Source organism: Staurois parvus, unplaced genomic scaffold (assembly GCF_062004578.1).
Source record: "Staurois parvus isolate SC_StPar_1 unplaced genomic scaffold, SC_StPar_1.0 ptg000120l, whole genome shotgun sequence".
Taxonomy (NCBI): domain Eukaryota; kingdom Metazoa; phylum Chordata; class Amphibia; order Anura; family Ranidae; genus Staurois; species Staurois parvus.
This window is the reverse complement of record NW_028317916.1, coordinates 3,460,712-3,483,694: the sequence shown is the minus strand read 5'-3', so window position 1 is coordinate 3,483,694 and position 22,983 is coordinate 3,460,712. Positions and strand designations below refer to the sequence as shown.

The window sequence follows — 22,983 nt, the reverse complement described above, 5'->3', positions numbered from 1 at the left end:
CTTTCCCTTCCTATAACCGTGATATATGCCTGCAATGACTCCTCCCTCACCATTGTCTCCTCTCCCAGTGCGTTCATATAAGTACACCGTTTCAGGGCTAATTGTTCTTTAAACTTCTTATAGTATCCCACTGTGAATCCATCGGGTCCTGTGCTCTTCCCTGAAACTGTGTCCTTTAATGCTAAGTTTATTTCTTCAATTGATATTGGGCTATCTAAAGCTGTTAATCTGGCTTTATCCACTCTAGGTATTCTGGCCTCATTCAGATAAGTCTGTCTCTTCTCTTCTGATTCCCTCTGGTTTTTACTTTCTAACCCATATAGCCTGCTATAGAATCTCTGAAATGTGTTGATGATATCGGTGGTTGAATAAACCATTTCTCCTTTTTCATTTTCCTGGTTTATTCCCCCACCAATATCTTTCCTTCAAAACCCCGTTAAATATTTTTCTTGTTTCTTGCTCCATATAATCTTTGAATTCCTCTCTTTTTAATATTATCTCTTGTTGTAACTCTGTTTAACTTTTTTATGTAGTTGTTCCAACTAATATAGTTCTTCTATTAATATCCTAATTATTTTCCCTCGTTCTTTCTTTATCTCCACCCATATTGCTATCAGTATGCCCCTTATATATGCTTTGTTCTCTTCCCAGATTGTGGCAGTAGACACCTCCTCAGTTTTATTAACCTAAAAGTATTGATCTTTTTACTTTGCTTTCCATTTCTGGGTCTTGTAAGATGATCTAATTTAATTGCCACATATTTATTTTATTCTGTTCCCTTCCAAACCGTAGTCTCATTGTGACAGGGGCATGGTCCAATAATGACAATACATCTATATTAGTTTTCACCAGAGACTCCAAGAGTCTGTGTTAGATCAACATATAATCCAGCCTTGAATACATACAGAGAAGAAGGTATAGTCTCTTTCCGTAGGGTGTTCAACCCTTCAAGCATCTATCAGCTGGCATTGATCTAACTTTTTTTTAATATTCTTTAGACTCCTAGCTCCCTCTCTCCTGGAGCACAAAGAGGCATCCATCTCTGGGTCCATGCAAAAGTTTAAATCACCTGCCACAATCACACTACCCCTTTTAAAGTCTATAAGCTTTTCCAATATTCCTTCTAAATATACCGACGGATTTTTGTTAGGGCAATATATATTTACCAATGTACATTCTTTTCCCTGCAAACTTCCTCTTAAAAATAAGTAGCAGCCTGCTGGATCGACCATCTTTTCATCCAGGGTAAATTTTATATTTTTTCCAAAGCTTATCGCCACTCCCTTTGCCCGTTTTATTGGGGATTCCGCATAGTACCATGTTGGTAGAAACTTAGAGTATAACTTAATTTTTGAATCCTGAGATATATGTCTCCTGAAGAAAGACCACTTCTGTCGATCATTGGTATATTTCCCTTAAAACCTCATGTCTTTTCATTGGGGTATTTAATCCTTTTACTTTATATGTCATAAACTTTATCATATCCTTTCCTCCCATTTTAACTATTTTCCTCTGTGTTCTTTGTAGGGACAGTGGTAAATGAAATTTTGAAGTAGGAGGACCTTCCCTTTCCTCCCCTCCCTCTCTCCTCTGCCATTGTTTATAACTCTTTGCTATTTATCTTCAGCTACTCTAATTATCTTGCTCTCTGCCAGACCATCCCTTGATATATGGAGTCTGTAGTTCTAAATTTTCGCAGAAGTCATTTAGGTCTTTTGGAAATTTCGGTGTCACCGATTTCCCGTCCTTCCACCCAGTCAGGCATGCCAGAAATCCCCAGTTATAGCGAACATTCCTATTCCTCATCTGATCCAGCAATGGTTTCAGTAACTTGCTCCTAATAAGTGTCTCTGACGCTATGTCCGCAAAAATTTGTACTTTCATCTCACCAAACTCTATATATGGCATCCCATGTAGCTTCTTCCAAATAATCTCTCTGTCTTCGTAATGATGGAACCTTACTATCACGTCCCTAAGGGTATCTGGTGAGACTTTTTGAGATCTTCTTATCCTATGCACTCTTTCTATCTTTAATTGCTCTGTTTCTCTTCTTATTATTATTGGAGTAAACAATTTTCTCATAATGTCCCTTAGATCTTCTCCTTGAGACATTTCTGGAACACCTCTAATCCTCAAATTATTCCTCCTGTCTCTGTTTTCCTGGTCTTCTAATCTATAGAATAGCAGTCTCTGTTCTCTTTTCAATATATACTAATTTGGCGCTGGAGGGGTATAATAGAGCTACAAGGAAGTCCATAAAGTCCATCAAAAAAAGTCCAAGTGGGGGACTATTAATGTTCACAATGGCAATATATTGCAAACAAGTCCAAGTCTGTTCTCTTTTCATTTCATCCATTTGCTCTTTTAATTTATTCATTACTTGTGCTTGTTTCTCCAGCTTCCCTTCTGTCTCTTCTGCCCGTGATAGAACTTGTCCCATATCGCCGTGTTAAAAATTTCACTTTTTACAGAGTTTTCTAACTTTGCAAACATTTTGGCAATTTCTGCCTTTTGTGGGCATTTGGGACCTTAATTCTTGTTCCTCCATGTTTCTTTTTCCCCTTTCCCTCTCCAGCTTCGAGGTTTTTCAGTTGGTTTCTTTCCACTGCCTCCAGAGATAATCTGCTCTGCCCTCCAAGGCCACTTTCTTCTCCTTGGATTTCTGACCTTAAGTCCTCAGAACTCGTCTAATGTACGGGCATGTACTTTTTTTTATTGTGCTTGTGTTTAAATTTGGTTGAGGGGTTCTCGCTTCCCCTCCTTTAACAGATCTGCTTTTCCTATTTCTCAGGGTATACAGGGGGTTATGATGATATGTAAGGGTTAACTTTTCAGACTAGGTCCTTCATACACTGTCCTGTCTACCTCTGGGGCCCCCAAAAATCACCAATAATTTGTCCTCCCGGCCTCAGCAATAGCATACCGGGCTTCAAGGATTCAAACATTGGAGAGTTATAGCCTCCCTGGGCCACTCACCCGCTCCCGCGTGCTGCTCACATTGGCAGTGCGACAGTTGTTCATTAACTTTCTTCCTTGATCACGCTGGCTCTCCTTTGGGGGCTCCCAGACCTGGTAATCTGTCTCAAGTCACTGCTTCATGGCTCTTGGCCGGCTCTGTAGTGCACCCTTCTTGTGTCTCTCGCTCCACACTTTGGCCAGCCACACTGCGGAGGCATAGAGACCGGAGGCCCTTTGGAGAGGGAGAGGGAGGCACCGTCCGCTCAGTTCCCAGACTCCCCTGCTCCGTCACCTGACTGGTCACACGGGTCCTCCTGATCCTTGCTTGATCTCTCTCCACCTGTAGGCAGATTTCCCTCTCCTGACCCACGTCACCGTACAGTTCTCCCATTCTTCGTTTTTTCACTAGCCATATGGGGCCCTCCACCTCTCAGTGGCAACACAGGCAGTTATGTGGGGGTGTCAGGTAAGCATTATCGGCGGGCTCTGGAGCTCCTAAGCCACACCACCACGAGAGACCATGCTCACACTCCTCCCCTTCCCCCAGCATGCAGTTAACTTTTATTGCAGAAAAGTACATCTCTCTTTTGCAATAAAAAGCCTACCTTCTCCGTTTTTAATTTAGGGCCTTAGTTTCACTTTAAACATTCATCTTGCTGTGCCTACAGAAGATGATACTCCTTTGAAAGATTCTGCTGACAGCAAATTTGAGAAATTTTGAAAAGCTCTCCTTAGCCTTACAGGCCCAGCTCTGCTGCTATTTCTGTTTGTCAGACCTTAGCTAAGTGGACTACGGCAATTCACAACCAGCAGGATTCTGTGTTCCAGGTTCAAACCTTAGCAGAGTGCTTTCAGAAAGTACCCTTTGCCTTACACTTTTTTTGTGTTGATGCCCTAGATCAGTTATGACACATCTCCAGAATGGCTCTCATTTCTATCCACATATTTTAAATGCCTGATCAGCCAATGCTGCTTGCAAATGTCCTCACAGATATGCCCATGGAAATAGGATGTCTATTTGGTGAGGAATTTTCAAACTTGTCACGGAAGGAAAAGTACTTCTTCCATTATGGAAAGGTGCCGAACTTCCCTTCCTAAGGGGCTTCTACAACCCCACTTCCAAAAAAGTTGGGATGCTGAGTAAAATCTACATGAAAACAGAATGCGTTATTTTGTTTGACATATTTTAGAAGCAGCTTTTTAGTGATTTTTGAACCTTTGCCCATCATTGCTTCTGACACACCGACTCTCTAAGATTCTTCTTTTATACCTAATTGTAAAGTAAATTTGTAAACTCTGTATAAAATTGTACTCTAGTTTGTATGCTGTGCCTATGTATTGCACACTGCACTCGTGTTTTAATTACATTTGCATTTTTTTGAGTTCCAATTAGAAATTAGCCTGCCTATGTAACACCCCTTGTTACCATAAAAGTACAATTGTAATATTAATGTGATACCTATGTAATTATGTATATAAAAAAAACTTCAACTGCGCCGAAAAAACAGAACATGTATTTGGAAAGATGCTGAGTGTATCTTTTTGTGTCTGTTCTCTGCTGCAGGAGTTATTATTATTTTGGAACCACTAATCAAAATCAGGATAGGAGTTGCCTATCTGTAACATTTCCAGGACACTAATGATGTTACTGACTTGTTGCCAATGACCTAATTTATGCTCTTCCTTGTTATTACCACTTACTTTTTGTTGCCCTGTCCCAACTTGTTTGAGATATGTTGCTATCATCAATTTCAAAATTTCCTAATATTTTTTTTCTTAAATTGGAAAATTTTCCCATGTTTACACATTTGCTATGTGTTCTATTTTCTGTTATGAATAAAATATGGGTTTAATAGATTTGCAAATGATTGTATTTTCTTTTTATATACAGTCAGGTCCATAAATATTGGGACATCGACACAATTCTAACATTTTTGGCTCTATACACCACCACAATGGATTTGAATCGAAACAAACAAAATGTGCTGTAACTGCAGACTGTCAGCTTTAATTTGAGGGTATTTACATCCAAATCAGGTGAACAGTGTAGGAATTACAATAGTTTGCATATGTGCCTTCCACTTGTTAAGGGACCAAAAGTAATGGGACAATTGGCTTCTCAGCTGTTCCATGGCCAGGTGTGTTATTCCCTCATTATCCCAATTACAATGAGCAGATAAAAGGTCCAGAGTTCATTTCAAGTGTGCTATTTGCATTTGGAATCTGTTGCTGTCAACTCTCAAGATGAGATCCAAAGAGCTGCCACTATCAGTGAAGCAAGCCACCATTAGGCTGAAAAAACAAACAAACCCATCAGAGAGATAGAAAAAAACATTAGGTGTGGCCAAAACAACTGTTTGGAACATTCTTAAAAAGAAGGAACGCACCGGTGAGCTCAGCAACACCAAAAGACCTGGAAGACTACGGAAAACAACTGTGGTGGATGACCGAAAAATTCTTTCCCTGGTGAAGAAAACACCCTTCACAACAGTTGGCCAGATCAAGAACACTCTCCAGGAGGTAGGTGTATGTGTGTCAAAGTCAACAATCAAGAGAAGACTTCATCAGAGTGAATACAGAGGGTTCACCACAAGATGTAAACCATTGGTGAGCCTCAAAAACAGGAAGGCCAGATTAGAGTTTGCCAAACGACATCTAAAAAAGCTTTCACAGTTCTGGAACAACATCCTATGGACAGATGAGACCAAGATCAACTTGTACCAGAGTGATGGGAAGAGAAGGGTATGGAGAAGGAAAGGAACTGCTCATGATCCCAAGCATACCACCTCATCAAGCATGGTGGTGGTAGTGTCATGGCGAGGGCATGTATGGCTGCCAATGGAACTGGTTCTCTTGTATTTATTGATGATGTGACTGCTGACAAAAGCAGCAGGATGAATTCTGAAGTGTTTCGGGCAATATTATCTGCTCATATTCAGACAAATGCTTCAGAACTCATTGGACGCCGCTTCACAATGTAGATGGACAATAACCCAAAGCATACTGCAAAAGCAACCAAAGAGTTTTTTTAAGGGAAAGAAGTGGAATGTTATGCAATGGCCAAGTCAATCACCTGACCTGAATCCGATTGAGCATGCATTTCACTTGCTGAAGACAAAACTGAAGGGAAAATGCCCCAAGAACAAGCAGGAACTGAAGACAGTTGCAGTTGAGGCCTGACAGAGCATTACCAGGGATGAAACCCAGCATCTGGTGATGTCTATGCGTTCCAGACTTCAGGCTGTAATTGACTGCAAAGGATTTGCAACCAAGTATTAAAAATTGAAAGTTTGATATATGATTATTATTCTGTCCCATTACTTTTGGTCCCTTAACAAGTGGGAGGCACATATGCAAACTGTTGTAATTCCTACACCTTTCACCTGATTTGGATGTAGATACCCTCAAATTAAAGCTGACAGTCTGCAGTTAAAGCACATCTTGTTCGTTTCATTTCAAATCCATTGTGGTGGTGTCAGGGCTCCCAGGTGTGACCAGATTGTGTGACTGACGCAGGGAAATGCAGACCTCAGATATGTTATAAACAATATAATTTATTAACACTAACAATACAAACATAAACGCAGTGCAATACTAAAACATAATACAGTGCAAACAAACCAAACCAAACCACCCACAGATAACAGTACATACAAGCAAGCGTCATCAGGCAGGTCGGGTCAATATCGATAGGGCAGGTAGGTACAGGGGGAGCAAGCGGAGATTGGTCAGGGTCACAAGCCAGGGATCAGAACAGGTAGCAAGCAGCGTGGTACAGAGGGTCAGACAGAGGGATGGTCAGGAGCGAGCCGGGATCAGAGCAGGAGAAGTCAGCAGCGGTTCAGAAACAGGATGCAGGACAGAAACAGGATGCAGGACAGAAACAGGATACAGGACCCAGGACAAACACACACCAAGGCAGAGTCTGTGGGTCTGGCCATCCCTTAAATACCCCAGCATAATCAGTTACAGGTGTTAGCTGGCTGCAAAGTTGAGTCTCTGATTGCTGGGAACACCCGCTGGCCAGCCCTGGTACTGCAGATCAAAAGGCAGGTGAGTCCCACCATAGCTGGCCAGTCCATTCCTGACAGTTGGTGTATAGAGCCAAAAATGTTAGAATTGTGTCGATGTCCCAATATTTATGGACCTGACTGTAGATTTTACACAATATCCCAACTTTTTGGGAATTCGGGTTGTAACTGCGGAAAAGAATAGTGCTTCATCTTCAAAGCCAAAATTCAGTCCTTTCTTTAACACAAGACTTGGAACACAAAACCTACCAAATCCACCCCAAAACCCTCTTCACAATAAAGAGGTGCCTTCACTCCTGAGAGTGGGGGATGGTTTGTTACAGTTTGCTTTTTTCTGGGTCACAGACATCCCAGATCTGTGGGTTCAATCAGCGGTTTCAAAGGGGTGCAAAATAGAGTTCAATCCTCTGTTGTCAAGGACAGTCAGATTTACAAACTGACCTAGGCAATCTCTTATCCCAGGTAGTGGTTGTTTCGATTCCTCTGTAGGACAGGTTCAAATAAATCTATTCAAACCTGTTCAGTAGCAAAACCCAATTGAGGATTTCAGTCTATCCTGCACCTGAAATCCCTAAACCACTATCTTCAATTTCCAAAATATAGCATGGAATCTGCAAGGTTGGTTATTTCCTGTCTGAGACAAGGGGAATACTTAGCATCAGTAGATATTCAAGATGCTTATCAACATATTTCCATTTACCAACCTCACCAGCGTTTCCCAGTAGGAGACTAACGCTTCCATTTTGTTGCATGTTGCACTGCCATTTGACCTATTTGTGCACCCAGTATTCACAAAGGTACTTGCACTTCTCCTTGCCCTCTTGAGAACTCTGAAGGACTCCTCTCCCTTTCAACTATTGCAAACACAAAAAAGACTGTTCAGATGCTTCAAGCCTGGGTAATCTGCTTTCAGAAGTCTGCCCTCCAACCTTCCCTTTGCCTAGAATATTTAGGACACACCGCAGGCAAAAGTCTTTCTTCCAGAAACAAGGTCCTTTCTGTAAGATCTCATGCTATGTTCTTATTATCAAACAGATATCCCTCTGTGAATCTTTCCTTGAATGCATGGCCTCATTTGAGGCTATCCCCATCACTCAATTCAACTCCATTCAAGGTCTTTCAAGCACAACATGTTTTTGACCTGGAATGAGCATGCTTCTTCTCTTGATCTCCCTATGCTCCTCTCCAGCCAAGCAAATAACTCCTTAGCTGGATGGCTTTCCAATCCTACCTTGACATTGTAGAATCTGATTCTACCACACCCATGTTGGGTGATAATAGATGCTATCCTCACAGGCTGGAGAATGAGTATTTCAGTCCCTCGAAGTTCAAGGTACATGGTCACCCACAAAAGCCAAGCTCTCTTTCAACAATCTGTAGCTAAGAAGCTTATGATAAAACTAGCTCTGAATCACTTGACAGCCCCCTCCTTTCCCCTTCATCAGGGTCACCTGATCACAGTACAATGAAACAATATCAGGTGGGCTTAATGGAAGTAAGTCTGGTCATCTCATGGGCACAGAAACACTGTCCAGCCCTCTGCTGGTTACATTGCAGGAGTGGACAGTTGAAAGGTGGATTACCTCAGCCATCACCACCTGTACCAAGAGGAATGGGCCCTTCATCCTGAAAGCTTCAATTTCCTTGGTCAGAAATTTGGAACTCCAGATCTGGCCTCCAGATCCAACCTTCTGCAGATGCAGCTTTTGGCCACAATGTTCTTGAAGGAGCACTCTGAGTTTGGTCCATTGACTCTTGTTATTGTTGGGGTTGTTAGCACAGTTCCGTTTGCCTTGTTACCCACCCACCTTATTTTTTACTTGGGGACATCCCAATGAATATCCAGCCTGTGTCCTGGATATCTTTTGAAGTACAGTACAGGACACAAGCCACCCTCCTCTCTGTTCCTGTGTTACTCTCCATTGCCTAGAAAACTGAGGTCTAACAGAGAGGGGTAGAATTATAAGTGTTCGCCCAGCAGGTATATCCTGAGAAGCTTTGCCAGTGTCCTGTCAACTGAAGGTAACCAGGGTATATGAATAGCCAGCCTGTGTCCTCTACTGTAATCCAAGATATGGAATTTACAGATAAGTCAAAGTTCCTCTTTTTTGCTCTAATTGGCAATAATGTGTGGGATTAATGCATTTAGTATTGTGATGACTGACATTTTGGCATTTTTATCTTTTTCTGTAGTTGTACTAATGTCCGAACTTGGACTGGAAGATGATGATGTTGAATCACCGTGGGATTCTGAGGTAGGTTTACAATATGTGTTTCATCTTGACTTACAGTGATACTCTGCTTGAAAAAAAGAAAATTGTATTTCCATTCCCACTGGCCGCCTCCCGGCTCTTTAAGAGTTCTAAAAGCCAGGAGGTGGAGGCGGGCATTTGGGTCATGTGACTGCTGTGATTGGCTGTCACAGCAGTCACATGATCTGAAAGCTCCTGATCGCAAGTAAGCATTGGGAGCTTACCCTTCTCTGATGGCTACCATGCTGGAGGCATGCAGGGAGCTCTCAGCATAGTAAGTTGTTTACACAGGGCTACATATATGCGTACGGGCAGCATGAAGAGGTTAAGTATGTATTCCTAACTCAAATAGTCTTTTTCCTTTTGCTCTCACCCTCCTTCAAAGTCCTTTTTTTTTTGTTCTTTTTGCTGCTTTGACCTGACTTCCTGTTTGAGGGTGGCTACAGGCATGGTCTCACTGTAAGGAATGTAGCCACCCTCTCTTGCTTCCTTCCAATGTTGACTAGGGTATGGAGTGTGGACTATGGGATTTGTAGTGTGTATAGAGAACTGCACATAACCACAACTAACATGCATTGCTCTTTCCAAACCAATAGAATTGGGGGGGTAAAATGAGCGGTTCAGGAGCTCACAGAGGATGTTACAAGGAGGCAGAAACACACAGTAAAAAAGATTTAATAAAAAGTAGGTTGCACAGCCATTAAGTAGTCAATGTGTATGGATTATTTTGGAGAATAAGGATATACAGTGAAGGAAATAAGTATTTGATCCCCTGCTGATTTTGAATGTTTGCCCACTCACAAAGAAATGATCAGTCTAAAAATCGAATGGTAGGTGTATTGTAACAGAGAGACAGAATAACAACAAAAAATTCAAAAGAAATGCATGTCTAACAAATTATGCACTGATTTGCATGTTCATGAGGGAAATAAGTATTTGATCCCCTTCACAAAACATGACTTAGTACTTGGTTGGCAATCACAGAGGTCAGGCGTTTCCTGTAGTTGGCCACCAGGTTTACACACATCTCAGGAGGGATTTTGGCCCACTCCTCTTGGCAGATCCTCTCCAAGTCATTAAGGTCTGGTGGCTGACATTTGGTAACTCGAACTTTCAGTTCTCTCCACAGATTTTCAATCGGATTAAGGTCTGGAGACTGGCTAGGCCACTCCAGGACCTTAATGTGCTTCTTCTTGAGCCACTCCTTTGTTGCCTTGGCCGTGTGTTTTGGGTCCTTGTCATGCTGGAATACCCATCCACGCCCCATTTTCAATGCTCTGGCTTAGGGAAGAAGGTTCTCACTCAAGATTTGACGGTACATTGCCCCGTCCATCGTCCCTTTGATGCGGTGCAGTTGTCCTGTCCCCTTAGCAGAAAAACACCCCCAAAGCAGAATGTTTCCACCACCATGTTTGACAGTTGGGATGGTGTTCTTAAGGTCATAGGCAGCATTCCTCCTCCTCCAAACATGGTGAGTTGAGTTGATGCCAGAAAGCTCGATTTTTGTCTCATCTGACCACAACACTTTCAACCAGTCCTCCTCTGCATCATTCAGATGTTCAGTGGCATACTTCAGACAGGTCTGGACATGTGCTCTCTTGAGCAGAGGGACCTTGCGGGCACTGCAGGATTTCAATCCTTGTCGGCGTAGTGTGTTACCAATTGTTTTCATGGTGACTGTGGTCCCAGCTGCCTGGACATCATTGACAAGATCCTCACGTGTAGTTCTGGGATGATTCCTCACTGTTCTCATGATCATTGACACTCCACAAGGTGAGATCTTGCATGTTGCACCAAACCTAGGGAGACTGACAGTTGTTTTGTGTTTCTCCCATTTGCGAATGATTGCACCAACTGTTGTCACCTTCTCACCAAGCTGCTTGGTGATAGGTTGGTAGCCCAGTCCAGCCTTGTGTAGGTCTACAATCTTGTCCCTGACATCCTTGAACAGCTCTTTGGTCTTTGCCATGGTGGAGAGTTTGGAATCTGATTGTTTGTTTGATTGCTCCTGTGGACAGGTGTCCTTTTATACAGGTAACAATGAGATTTGCAGCAGTCCCTTTAAGAGACTGCTTCTAATCTCAGCTTGTTACCTGTATGAAAGATACCTGGTGGCCAGAAATCCTGCTGAATGATAGGGGATCAAATACTTATTTCCCTCATGAACATGCACATCAGTGCATCATTTGTTAGACATGCATTTATTTTGAATTTTGTGTTGCTAGTCTGTCTCTCAATGTTACAATATACCTACCATTCGTTTTTTAGACTGATCATTTCTTTGTGAGTGGGCAAACATTCAAAATCAGCAGGGGATCAAATACTTAATTCCTTCACTGTAGTTTAGTGTCAATTTTTAATTATGAGGTATAATCTTTCTGTTTTAAAATACCTGTATATGTTGTCCTTTTTTTCAGTCTGCCTCAGACAGCCCTAGAAAGCAGTCTACCAGTGACATACCTACACCTGCTGCTCCAGTCCATATGCAGTGTATTTCAGAGGAATCCCATGAAGGTAAGTGTTGCCTATCTTCTTGTAGATTATGATTTCAGTCATTGAAAACCTTAATTTTAATAAATCAAATTTTTTCCTTTGCAACAAGTCACATTTCACTGAGTTTGTTCCAGTTATATATACCAGCTGTTAATGCATCCAGTAGAGGGAGCATGAGAAGACCATGAAGGCTATCAAACATGACCTCTCCTGAAAATGCTTGCAGTTTGGCTGTCATTCTTGTCACTCCTGTTTCAGTGCAGTGAGTAACTGACCCTGAAGAAGCATGCACATAGAGACTTCAGCCTTTCTAGTCTCCATATACTTGTTCAGGGTCAATGATACAAAGTATTAAATATTTTATCTGCCTAAAAATCTGGAAATTAGTTTTACTTGAAGGAGCTCAGCAATAGAAGCTCTCAATATTTCTCTTATAGCTGGCTTATAAAGAAAACGAGTAGAATGGCTTCTCACAGGAATATGCAACATTTTTAAATTGGTATAAGGTGGCTGTGTATGAGAGAGCATATCAATTGCAAGTGTAGGTATGTATACATACATGTGTACATACGTACATACAGACACTGTTTGTACAGTATTGTGTGTGTTGTCGTAAGCCAGTAAACAATAGTTTGAATCCTTCTGAAATTGCCATTTTGTTTGCTCTCATACTGTCTCTCCAACTTCAGCAGTTTTCTGAGTCACTGACCCACAGCAGGTATGTTAACCAAGTTTGGCTTTACTTGCTTGCATAATTGTTTCTGGTTAGGGACTTACAGGATATTCAGTTGTGCGGATCAGCATGAGAGCCGAGCAATTAGTATTTTCAGAAGCAGGTGAAAAATTACAGTTCAATCATTTATTTTATTTCAGGGCAACCATCTGATCTGATTTGCTGCTCTTTACACTTTTGTTTTGATTTAGCCCTGCTTTTTGTTCTTTTACCTGCATACGTAAGTTCTAAAATTCTGGTTCCCTCATTAGATATGTATTACCGTCCTTGTTTTCTTAAACGATCAAGAAGTTGTAAGATGCAGGATGAGGACTGGCTCTATAGACGGAGCGGTATGATTATGAATTTAAAAAGACAATCCTGTGGATGCATGGCAGAAGTAACAGCCTCCATATTTCTGCTATACTAATTCTCTGGCACTGCAGTCTGAAAAATTCTACTGTGTACTAATGTGAGCACAGAGCATGACTTTTGCATGAAAGCTGACTACAGATTGGATGAACTGAAATCCAGTTTATATTCCTTTCCCTAGAAGTTTCAGAGAAAAGTACAGCTCTGGAAGCTAACAAGGTACTGCTGTTTTTTTTTATACTTTTAATAAAATGTTATTAACATATTATGATCATAATATTGTTTTCCATTTATTAAGCCACAGAAAACAGATTTGCAAATTAATAATGGCTCCTCCACTAACTCGGTGTCAAAAATAAATGAAAGAAACAGTAAATCAGGTATTTTGTGTTCCATTTTTTTTTAACACAGTTGATTAATCATCCAGGTGTGTGTGTGTGTATATATTTAAAAATATTTTTTTCTATCATAGATCTCATGGCAGATTTGGGTCTAGATGATGCTGATGATATTGAAGGTAATGTTCTTCTGTAATGTCAGTGTATGTATAAAATTGGCTCCTGGTGGGTTTCACCTTAATGGTGTTTACAACCAGCTGGAAAGGCATAAATGTACATCTCCTTGCTGTGCTACAGATCTGATAACTTTCTCATTCATCTGTTGTGCATCTGTTGTGGGCAAATTCTACCCAACACTATAAAGAGATGATTTTAATCTCGGCCGGTTCATCTTCTGGCTGGATGACTGTACCCAGTTCAATTTTTGTACAAATTGGGTACAACCAGCCTATCGGATTTTTCATGTGATTATTGCCAGAGGCTAAAGCCGCTAGCAATATTCACAGTATTCTGGCAGCAAGGACAGCTCCCCGCCCAGTGACTGTATTGATGCATGAGATCGAGCGATTTTATTTCCTGCAACCCCTGGTTGCAGAAAAGAAAATCCCATTGTCTATGGCCTGCTTAAATCTAGTACTGGGTACCTTAGGTGGCAGTATCTTAAGGGTGAAGTATCTCTGCTCTCCCCTTGCTCATATATTAGTATAACCTTTTTGGATTTAGTGATGCATGCTACCTGAAACTGGACACTATAATCTGGCTTAGTAATCTGTTTTCTGTACAGTAATTGGAAATTGTTTGAAAGGCTCTAAAAATGGTAGCCAAGCTCACAGTTTTAGGGTGAATTTATGCTATATGTTGCGAATAGCTACCCAATGCACATGTACAGTAGACCTAAGCATACTTGCACCACAATGCAAAGATGGGAATGCTCTGTGTATTAAGGTCACTAGGTTGTCAAATAAATAAAAGTATGTCCACTTTTTCATGCATTTTGCACTTGGGCTCCCCTGGATGGGCTACCTTAACATAACTTGCCTCTACACCCTCAAGTATATGCATGCATGCACACAAAGATGTGAATGGAGCTTAGTGCCCCTATGAACAAGGCTGTAGAGGTTTGAGTTGTGAAGTGTAGCCATTATATCATAGTGTATTGACATTTTAAACCTTTAAAAAGAACCTTACTTCAGATAATCCCCATGGAGCCCCTTGGAACCTAGAGCTTAATTTTTCTCCAAAATGAGATTAGGCACCATGCGCTCCCCGTATTAGGCTTTGTTCTCTTTCATTCGACATACAATAGCTAGAGACTCTACTGCTTGCTTACTGTATGCCAGCGTTTTTCAACCACTGTGCCGCGGCACACTAGTGTGCCGTGAGATATTGTCTGGTGTGCCTTGGGAAAAATTGCAATTTCATCCGTAACATGTGGCCTCGGCTCACAAATAGACCAATCATTAGAACAGCAATGGGCAAACTACGGCCCGCGGGCCGTATACGGCCCGGCGGACCTTATAATCCGGCCCGCGGAGCGTGATACTGTCAGGATGATCTGTCCCCCTCGACGTATCTGCGCATGTGCCGGAGATCGCCGATCGGCTGCTAATGCCTGAAACTGGCACATGCGCAGATACGTCGAGGGGGACAGATCCTCATAGGAGACAGATTTTCATGCTACACCGGAACGGCAAGAGGAACGCGCGGAGCAAAGGTAAGTGAATTGACACGGGGGGCTTGAGGACTTAATATGGGGGATTAATTACTATGGTGGATGAATTACTATGGGGGATGAGTTACTATATGGGGGATGAATTACTATGGGGGATGAATTACTATATGGGGGATGAATTGCTATGGGGGATGAATTACTATATGGGGGATTAATTACTATGGGGGATGAATTACTATATGGGGGATGAATTACTATGGGGGATGAATTACTATATGGGGGATGAATTACTATGGGGGATGAATTACTATGGGGGATGAATTACTATATGGGGGATTAATTACTATGCTTACTATGGGGGAATATTACTATACTTACTATGGATGACACATACACATCATTCATCTACTCTTGGTCCGGCCCCCGGGTCCAATTATAAAATACTTTATTATTTCATAATAAAGTAATTTTAAAATAATTTCTTTGTGTTTGATTCCTATTCAAGAGAATTACTTTATATATAGTCAATATAGGCACAGAGGTAAATTTTTTTAACATTTTCTAATGGTGGTGTGCCTCGTGATTTTTTCATGAAAAAAGTGTGCATTTGCACAAAAAAGGTTGAAAAACATTGCTGTATGCTATTCAACAGCTAAATGGTAGGGGGTTTGGACTTAATTTCTTAAAGAGATGTCAAGGTTGTATGTACACAAGAATCAATGTAAATATTAAAATGGCTTTATGTAGGAAGCATAGGGCATCTTATCTTTTTAGTGCTTTGTTACTATAGACCAGGGTTTCTCAACAAGGGTTCCATTGAACCCTAGGGTTCCTCCAGAGGTTTGCTAGGGGTTCCTTGAGCAAACAGTATTTTCTGCCTCTCAGATAAGTTCCCACTGACACCATTGATCTTTTTAGGTATTTGTAAGGGGCTAATTCATTCCAATTACCACAAATGTAAGCAGCATTCTTCCCACAAACTATCACATTAATCCATCATGAGTTGTAGACATAGTAATTTGTAGTAGGGGTTCCCTAAGACTGGAAAGTTATTTCATGGGTTCCTCTGTGTTAAAAAGGTTGAGAAAGGCTGCCATAGACACTTTTTAGACCAGATAATGTTTACTTTGAATGTAACTCTTGAAGCTTTTGGAAGATGTGCTTACCATTCTGTTTTTTGTAGATGCTTCTGATTGGGACTCTACAAGTCATTCACTTAAATACTCCTCTCACACTCCGAGAGGTGTGGCTCAATCTCATCATAAGCTAATAGAAAGTACACCTCCACAAACAGTGCTTGATGGTGCTTCAGCAAAAGGCACAGCAGCTTCCCTGTCCGTGGCATTAAGTTCAGTACAAGAAGATGACAATGAAGACCATGCGCATCTGAAAAAAGACAGCACACAGAGCATATCCAAGGACATTTCACAAAATTTGAGGGTTAAGGAAAATGGTAACTTAATTATTTTCAATTCATATTATTTGTTTGAAGTTTAAAGCTATAATTGTAGTTCTGTAGTAAATAAATGTTAAAATCAATTTTTTGGTTATTATTAATACGTGTTGTAATTTCAAGTTGAAGGGGAATTCTAGGTTTCCCAAGATTTTCTTGTAGTCCAACAACTGTTTTCTGTAAAAGATAGATTCTTGTGGGTTTTTTTTTTTAATTATATAAACTGTGAACATTACAGTTGATTTCCATGTTTGCTTTCAGTGTAAAGAGTTTATGTGAGCTAAGCTGGTCCAAATGAACTATATCTTTTAACTAAGCGCAGCAGTGTCTCGTAAGTACTGTGTTTATTGCATGTAGCTTCAGCTACTTATAGTACACAATGCTGTGTTCTGGCAGTGAGGCAGAGACTTCCTGTCTCGCACCTGGAAACAATGCAGTCAGTCCAAGCAGCATTCAGCCATTCATAGGCAGCTTTGTATTCCATGAATAAATACAAAGCTTCCTCTGATTGGCTAAGTTGCAGAGTGTGATGTCATCAGCCCACCCATCTGACTCAGCTAATCAGAGGAAGCTTTGTATTCGTTCAAAGAATACAAAGCTGCCTATGATTGGTTGAGACCCAATCAAACTGACTCTGCATTGTTCTGGGTGTGAAACGGGAAGTGTAGTGTACATACAGTTTACACCATGCGGAGAGACAGGACAGCACTTAGTGAAGGAAATGGTTAGTTTGGACCAGCTTGGCCGAATAAACTATTTAAAGTGAAAGTAAACATGAAAAGCAGCTTTAATGTTGTGTAGTATTAACTTTTGATGGTGTGTAACAGGCAAAACAGGCATTGGATACAGTTATACTGTATTTTATAATACATTATTTTTTAACTACATTTGAAACTTTGCAAGCAATATATGATTTGGAAATGCGTCTAAATTCATTTATTTTGAAAATAATTTTTTAGAAATCCATCAAACACTATGATTTTATTGTTTTAGGTTTACCAAATGGAAAAACAATAATAAAGGATCAGAATTGCCTAAAGGTAAGTTATAATTATCGCACCAGGAACCTTGTAGAGGTCTGTATGTTCTCAGGCACAACATATGTGCCGTGTTACCAGATACTAGAAAAAAAGCTAACAAGTCTGTGGATATCCATGGATGAAAGCAGATTAGGGAGAATCTGATTCTTTTGACATGCTTGTCCCAGTCCAACACCTTTTGTATGATTAGCTGCAGATTGGACATACTGATATGGACGTTTTCAAATGTACTGGTAATTAATCTGGAAAATGTCTGATTGGTACAGTCAGAATGCCATTATAGATCCATTCATTAAGTTATTTTAGACACTTTTTACATTTGTCCAATTTAAGCCTCTTTCACATAGGCAACATTTTCTACTGCTCTTTGAAAAGCAGTCTGCGATGGGTCACTTTTTAGAGGGCAGCAGAGCACCATCTTCCAGAGGTTCAGAGGGTGGTCCTGCCACCTCCTTAATGCGTTTTATTTTGACTGTGTTTTTTGTTTGTTTGTTTTTTTCAACCAAACAGGGATTTTGTATTTAAACATTACACCACAAGCCAAGGGTTTGGCTCATGGTTGCAGTGCAGCCTGATTGACTTCAGTGGTGAGTTTATCAGATGGTGCTGTCTTACAAATTTAGCATGCCAAGTTAAATTTGCTGTGGCCATGAAGAAAAGCATCATGGACACACCATGTGTAAAATCCCCCTCCGGCTGCTATGTTTGCCTGTAGGTGGGCAGTAAAAACTTAGATCAATTGCCTGTTTATCCCGCCCTTTGGCCACCTGTGTGAAAGAGCATTTATTGCTTATTTGGTTTCCTGTTATTGTTCATAACAGTCAACTGTGATTTTCAACAATATTACTTTCTCGTCCATTGAGGGGCACAGGAATTTACATGCTATCAGGTTATACTGCTGCCTACTGAAGAACTGAACACTGGCAAACAGCTGCAGGCCAGCCCTGGATAACTCTTCCTCTACTCGGTTTGTCTTAGGTTTTGCTCGTGTCCTAGGAGGATGGGCACAACCTTTCTTCACCTCTGCTGAGAAAAATGTAACCAAATTTTGCTAGCCTATTTTCTTTTACTTTTTTTTTTTCTATTGACTTCAGTTTAAGATTCCTTGTTACATTATGTATTCAGCTGTCTACATGGCAGCTGTCCAGATTGCCTTTACTTCAGTAACTTTGGAGTGCCATACTTGTACCCACTGGTTTGGATGTGCATGACAAGTCTGGAATATCACCAAGGCATTGCCCCAGTGCTTGCCCCTTCTTTTAAGGATAAATTCACCTTTTGATAAAAAATAATAAATGCACATTTTGCAGGTAAAAAAAAAATGTGCTTTTATTATTTTTTGCTGCTGGAGCCTGGAGATCAGGCTCCTGCAGATCTGTCAGTATATCTGCTTGCCCGTACGTGATGTACGAACAAGCAGATATACTGACCGGAAAATTCAATTAATTTTATTGAGAACTACAACCTGACAGCCGCTGAGGCTGTCAGGACTTGTAGCTTCTCATAAACAGTGGAGTAACGTGGTCAGAGCCCTGCAGGGCCACTTTTTAAAAAAAATTGGGGGCAGGGAGATCCCCCGCTAGCTGTCAAAGCAGGGGATTGGCGGGAGCAGGGGCCGGTGTTTTTATAACATGTTACACCCTGAATATGGGTGACCTTATCCATTTACAGACTCACTCTGTTGAGTATGCTGTTCAGGCTGAGCACTGGGAGCTACCTCATTATTTTCATCACTGAGCACCTTTCACATTTCCTTCTACCACTAGTTTTAAGGGTTAGAAAAGGGTTAGCGATAAGAGACTGAATGCTGACATCATCCACTGGGTAGAGTGTTTTGTGCATATGCCCCATGCTCGCTCTCCTGCTAGCTCAAGTGTTAAAGCTGAACTCTGGGCACAAAAACGTTTATTTAAATGCATGCCTTAGTAGTCACAAAATATATAAATCCAAATGCCTTTGCAAAACCAGTTATTGCTTTGTAATAGTAGCAGTGGCCACATCACTGTGCTGCACATCACCTGTACAGAAAGCAGAGCTGTGGGGGGTCCAGCAGGCCCCACCCACTTCAGGCTGCCTGCAGAAAACTACAGAAGGGAGTGGAGACAAGACCAGCCTCCTTGCACAAGAAGAGAGCGCAACAGTGACCGGTCTTTACTACAGGAAGCCCCTGCACAGATGCAAAGTTTCACACTGGATTACTGCACGGATTTAGAAGAGCACAAAGCACACCAAGATTTAAGGAAGAATGCACATGACTCTTTTACTTAGACAATGTTGGCTGGTCCTAGAGTTCAGCTTTAAAGGATACAATCCTACTGGTGGACAATTGTCCAGAGTTTGTTCACATAATTCAATAGGACTGCAGGTAAACAATGACGTTCAAGACTGGAAATTCTTCAAATAACACAGATGAAAAGAGACGCCTACTAAGACATCCGCTAACCTGGTTGTGGGTCCTGCACTGTTGAGACCCGCTTTTCTACCTTTCCCTCGGTCCTGAGCCACCATCTCTCTGTGATGTCATCGGTAAGCTGCCATCTCTTCCGTGTTCAGCTGATGGCTTCCCAATAATATGCCATCTGAACCCACCCCCTCCTTTTTTTTTTAACGAAGGACTATGCAAGCGGGTTCTCACTAAAAAAATGTAAACGAAAAACAAAAGCCCGATTTGCACATAGGAGGAGTGGAGGGGAGGTAGCAACTGATTGAGGATGAAGAGCCGCTTTAAAGCTGAGCTCCAGCTCTTGTTACACTTTACATAGTTTGCTGGATGTGCTGTATAAACTGTATGTAGCTGAGTCTACATACAGAATACAGCACTGTATTCCGACTGTGAGCCAAGACATTCCTGTCTCAAACCAGGAACACAATATTGTTTGTCTGAGCAGCACTCAGCCTTTCATAGAGAACAATGTATTTTATCAATGGATACAAAGCCTCCCCTGATTGGATGAGTCAGAGATTGTGACATTATCAGTCCACCTTTCTGACTAAGCCAATCGGAGGAAGCTTTGTGTTCATTGATAGAATACATCGCTTTCTATGAATGGCTGAGCTGTGCTCAGACAGAGTTGTGTTCCAGGTATGAGACAGGAAGGTCTTGGCTCGCACTCAGAACGCAGTGCTGTTTGTAGATTCAGCCACATACAGTTTATGCAGCACATCCTGCTGCCTCACAAGTTAGGGACATAGTTCATTTGGGCCAATTTGCTACTGATTTTTTAGGCCCTGCAATATTTGCACAAATGTTTATCAAATCACCATTTTCAATAAAAATACACTAAAATTTACACTAAACTAAAAATTTACTATGATTCAGTGATGAATGAATATAGGTATGATCTGTACTGATCTCACTGTGTTCACTCAGGAAGGGGTTGGTAAATATGACATACTTACCAGCATCCCACCCTCACTTCAGATTGGAGAACCATGGTGGGAATATTTTTGGCACATTTTATGTCTCCTGAGGCTCCCCTGCTGTACCTGAAGCCAGCAGGAGGGGGAGGAGAGAAGCCAGTAAGCAGCGCTGCAAGGAGAAGCACCAGGGGATGAATGAGGGTGAAGCCAATACGGGGGGAAGGGGGATCAGAGCAGCTGGGGGGATCTATTTACAGAGTTAAATCCCCTGTGGCTCCCCTACAGCACCGAAATCTGGAGGGAGAGGAGAGGAGAAGAAGCCAGCAGCTGCATTGGAGACGCAGGGCAAAGCAGCAGCAGTGTTGGGGTGGGCTCACATTTTAGGTAAATATCTTTAATCAGTGGATTTTCAGCCACTGATCACAGCTGTTGGTTTGTTCAGCATAGGTTCATGGCTATAGGTTCATGGTCAATGAAGTGACCATGAGCTTATAACAAAAAGAGGAATACCAAGTCAGTATGGCGTACTGACCTGGCCAGCTGGAAGCAGTTTTGCAGGTCAGCACAGTCAGGAATTTATACCTCATGGATTCCACACTCAAATTTGTATGTGTTTGTTTTTTTGTTTTTTTTGCAAGCACCTTTCTGAGTAAGAGACGTCTTCATCAATAAAGTCTTATTAAAGATTTTGCACAAGACCAGTGCACATTCCTTTTTTGTATGACCAGAAGACTTTTTGGCCAATTCAGTGTATATGGCCTGCAGAGGCTCTAAGGGTGCTGCAAACTGCGGCATGCTGGGTAGAGGAGGGATTATCGTGCCTGGGGTTAGCATATAACCCAAATAGTATCTGCATTTTTGTGTCCCTTAATAGACTCCAAGAAAAGGATTTCATGTTGAATTACAATAGTCATCCAGTACATAAAGATGACCGGGTTGTCTTATCCCACCCTATTGATGATTAGTGAACACTCCAGACAAATGAAAAAATAAACACACTTTAATCCATGTATGTTTTTAAAATGTTTTTGTCAAACGTATTTTACTCTAGTATCAGTTCATGAAATCTGTCTAGTTTTACAGGAGGAATCTGGAATTATGCATTATGAGCCAATCAGGCTTCATTGCTATTTGTAATGTTTCCAATCCTGTATATTTTCAGATTTAGTAAGCTGACAGTGAAGGGAGCATCAGCATTGAGGTTGAGGCTCCTCCTTGGTCTGTCCACTTGTGAGTTAATTTGAGCCATTTGGGAAGCCTTTAAAACACCTATTAGATACATTGTTTAAGCTTGCAAATGTAACTGAATGTGTTGGTGCACACTCACATTTGAGAAAAACTATTGCATTGTTTCATGTCACATTTGGGTTTGACAGGCAATATTCGGCAGGTGTTTAAATCCCTTTAAATGCTTCCTGACAGCAATAATAAAACTCAAGTGGAGATGTTTCTCAAATGCACACATGTATACATACAGGCGGTCTTTGCTCTTACATACCATGATTTAGATAAGATATCCAAATCTACAGCTCACATGGGATGTGACCTAAGTATTTCAAACTATCAAAGTGGTTTATTGCTAGTTCAGTATTTTCAATGTAGTGCAGTCCATCTTTCTCACAGCCCAAGTGTTCCAACTTGGATACCTTCTCTATCTATTTTTTCAAAATAATCAGCTGTTTGGCTGGAGTTCCAAAAAACAAAAAAAAGATTTATTGTAATTACTAACTAGAAGTACAACTCCAATTCCAAAAAGCTGGGGCACTGTGTAAAATCTACATTAAAACAGAATGCAATGATTTCAAATCTCATAAACCCATATTTTATTCAAAATAGAAAACAGAAAACCTATCAAATGTATCAACCGAGAAAATGTACCATTTTAAGAAAAAAAAAAGGCAATCAAGTTGCAGCAACATGTCTCAAAAGAGTTGGGACAGGACCATGTTTACTACAGTGTAGCATCTCCTCTTCTCTGTAAACGTCTGGGAACTAAGGAGACCAGTTGCTGGAGTTTTGAGAGAGGAATGTTGTCCCATTCTTGCCTTTTTATATGGGATTCTATCTATTCAGCAGTTCTGGGTCTTCTTTATCATATTTTTTGTTTCAAGATGTAACAAATAGTTTCAATTGGTGAAAGGTGTGGACTGCAGACAGGCCAGTTAAGCACCCGAACTCTTCTACCACGAAGCCATACTGTTGTCATAGATGGAGTGCAGTTTAATATTGTCCTGCTGAAATATGCAGGGCCTTCCTGAAAATGCTGCTCTAAAATCTGAATGTCTTTTTTCAGCATTGATGG

General features: G+C 41.1%; 1 protein-coding gene across 4 annotated transcripts in view; it reads left to right on the top strand.

The window, feature by feature from the left end:
- ANKRD26 (ankyrin repeat domain 26) overlaps positions 1 to 22,983 on the top strand; it is a 124,650-nt gene that overhangs the window by 48,502 nt on the left and 53,165 nt on the right. For 3 of the 4 annotated variants that reach the window (XM_089672102.1, XM_089672103.1, XM_089672100.1), the window contains 7 exons: positions 9,183 to 9,244; positions 11,659 to 11,755; positions 13,000 to 13,037; positions 13,117 to 13,198; positions 13,291 to 13,335; positions 16,012 to 16,281; positions 17,275 to 17,321. In XM_089672102.1, the coding sequence (XP_089528228.1) occupies positions 9,183 to 9,244; positions 11,659 to 11,755; positions 13,000 to 13,037; positions 13,117 to 13,198; positions 13,291 to 13,335; positions 16,012 to 16,281; positions 17,275 to 17,321 (641 nt within the window). Of the gene's footprint in view, positions 1 to 9,182; positions 9,245 to 11,658; positions 11,756 to 12,718; positions 12,800 to 12,999; positions 13,038 to 13,116; positions 13,199 to 13,290; positions 13,336 to 16,011; positions 16,282 to 17,274; positions 17,322 to 22,983 lie in introns of all 4 variants that reach the window. The other variant, XM_089672104.1, reaches the window with a different exon arrangement.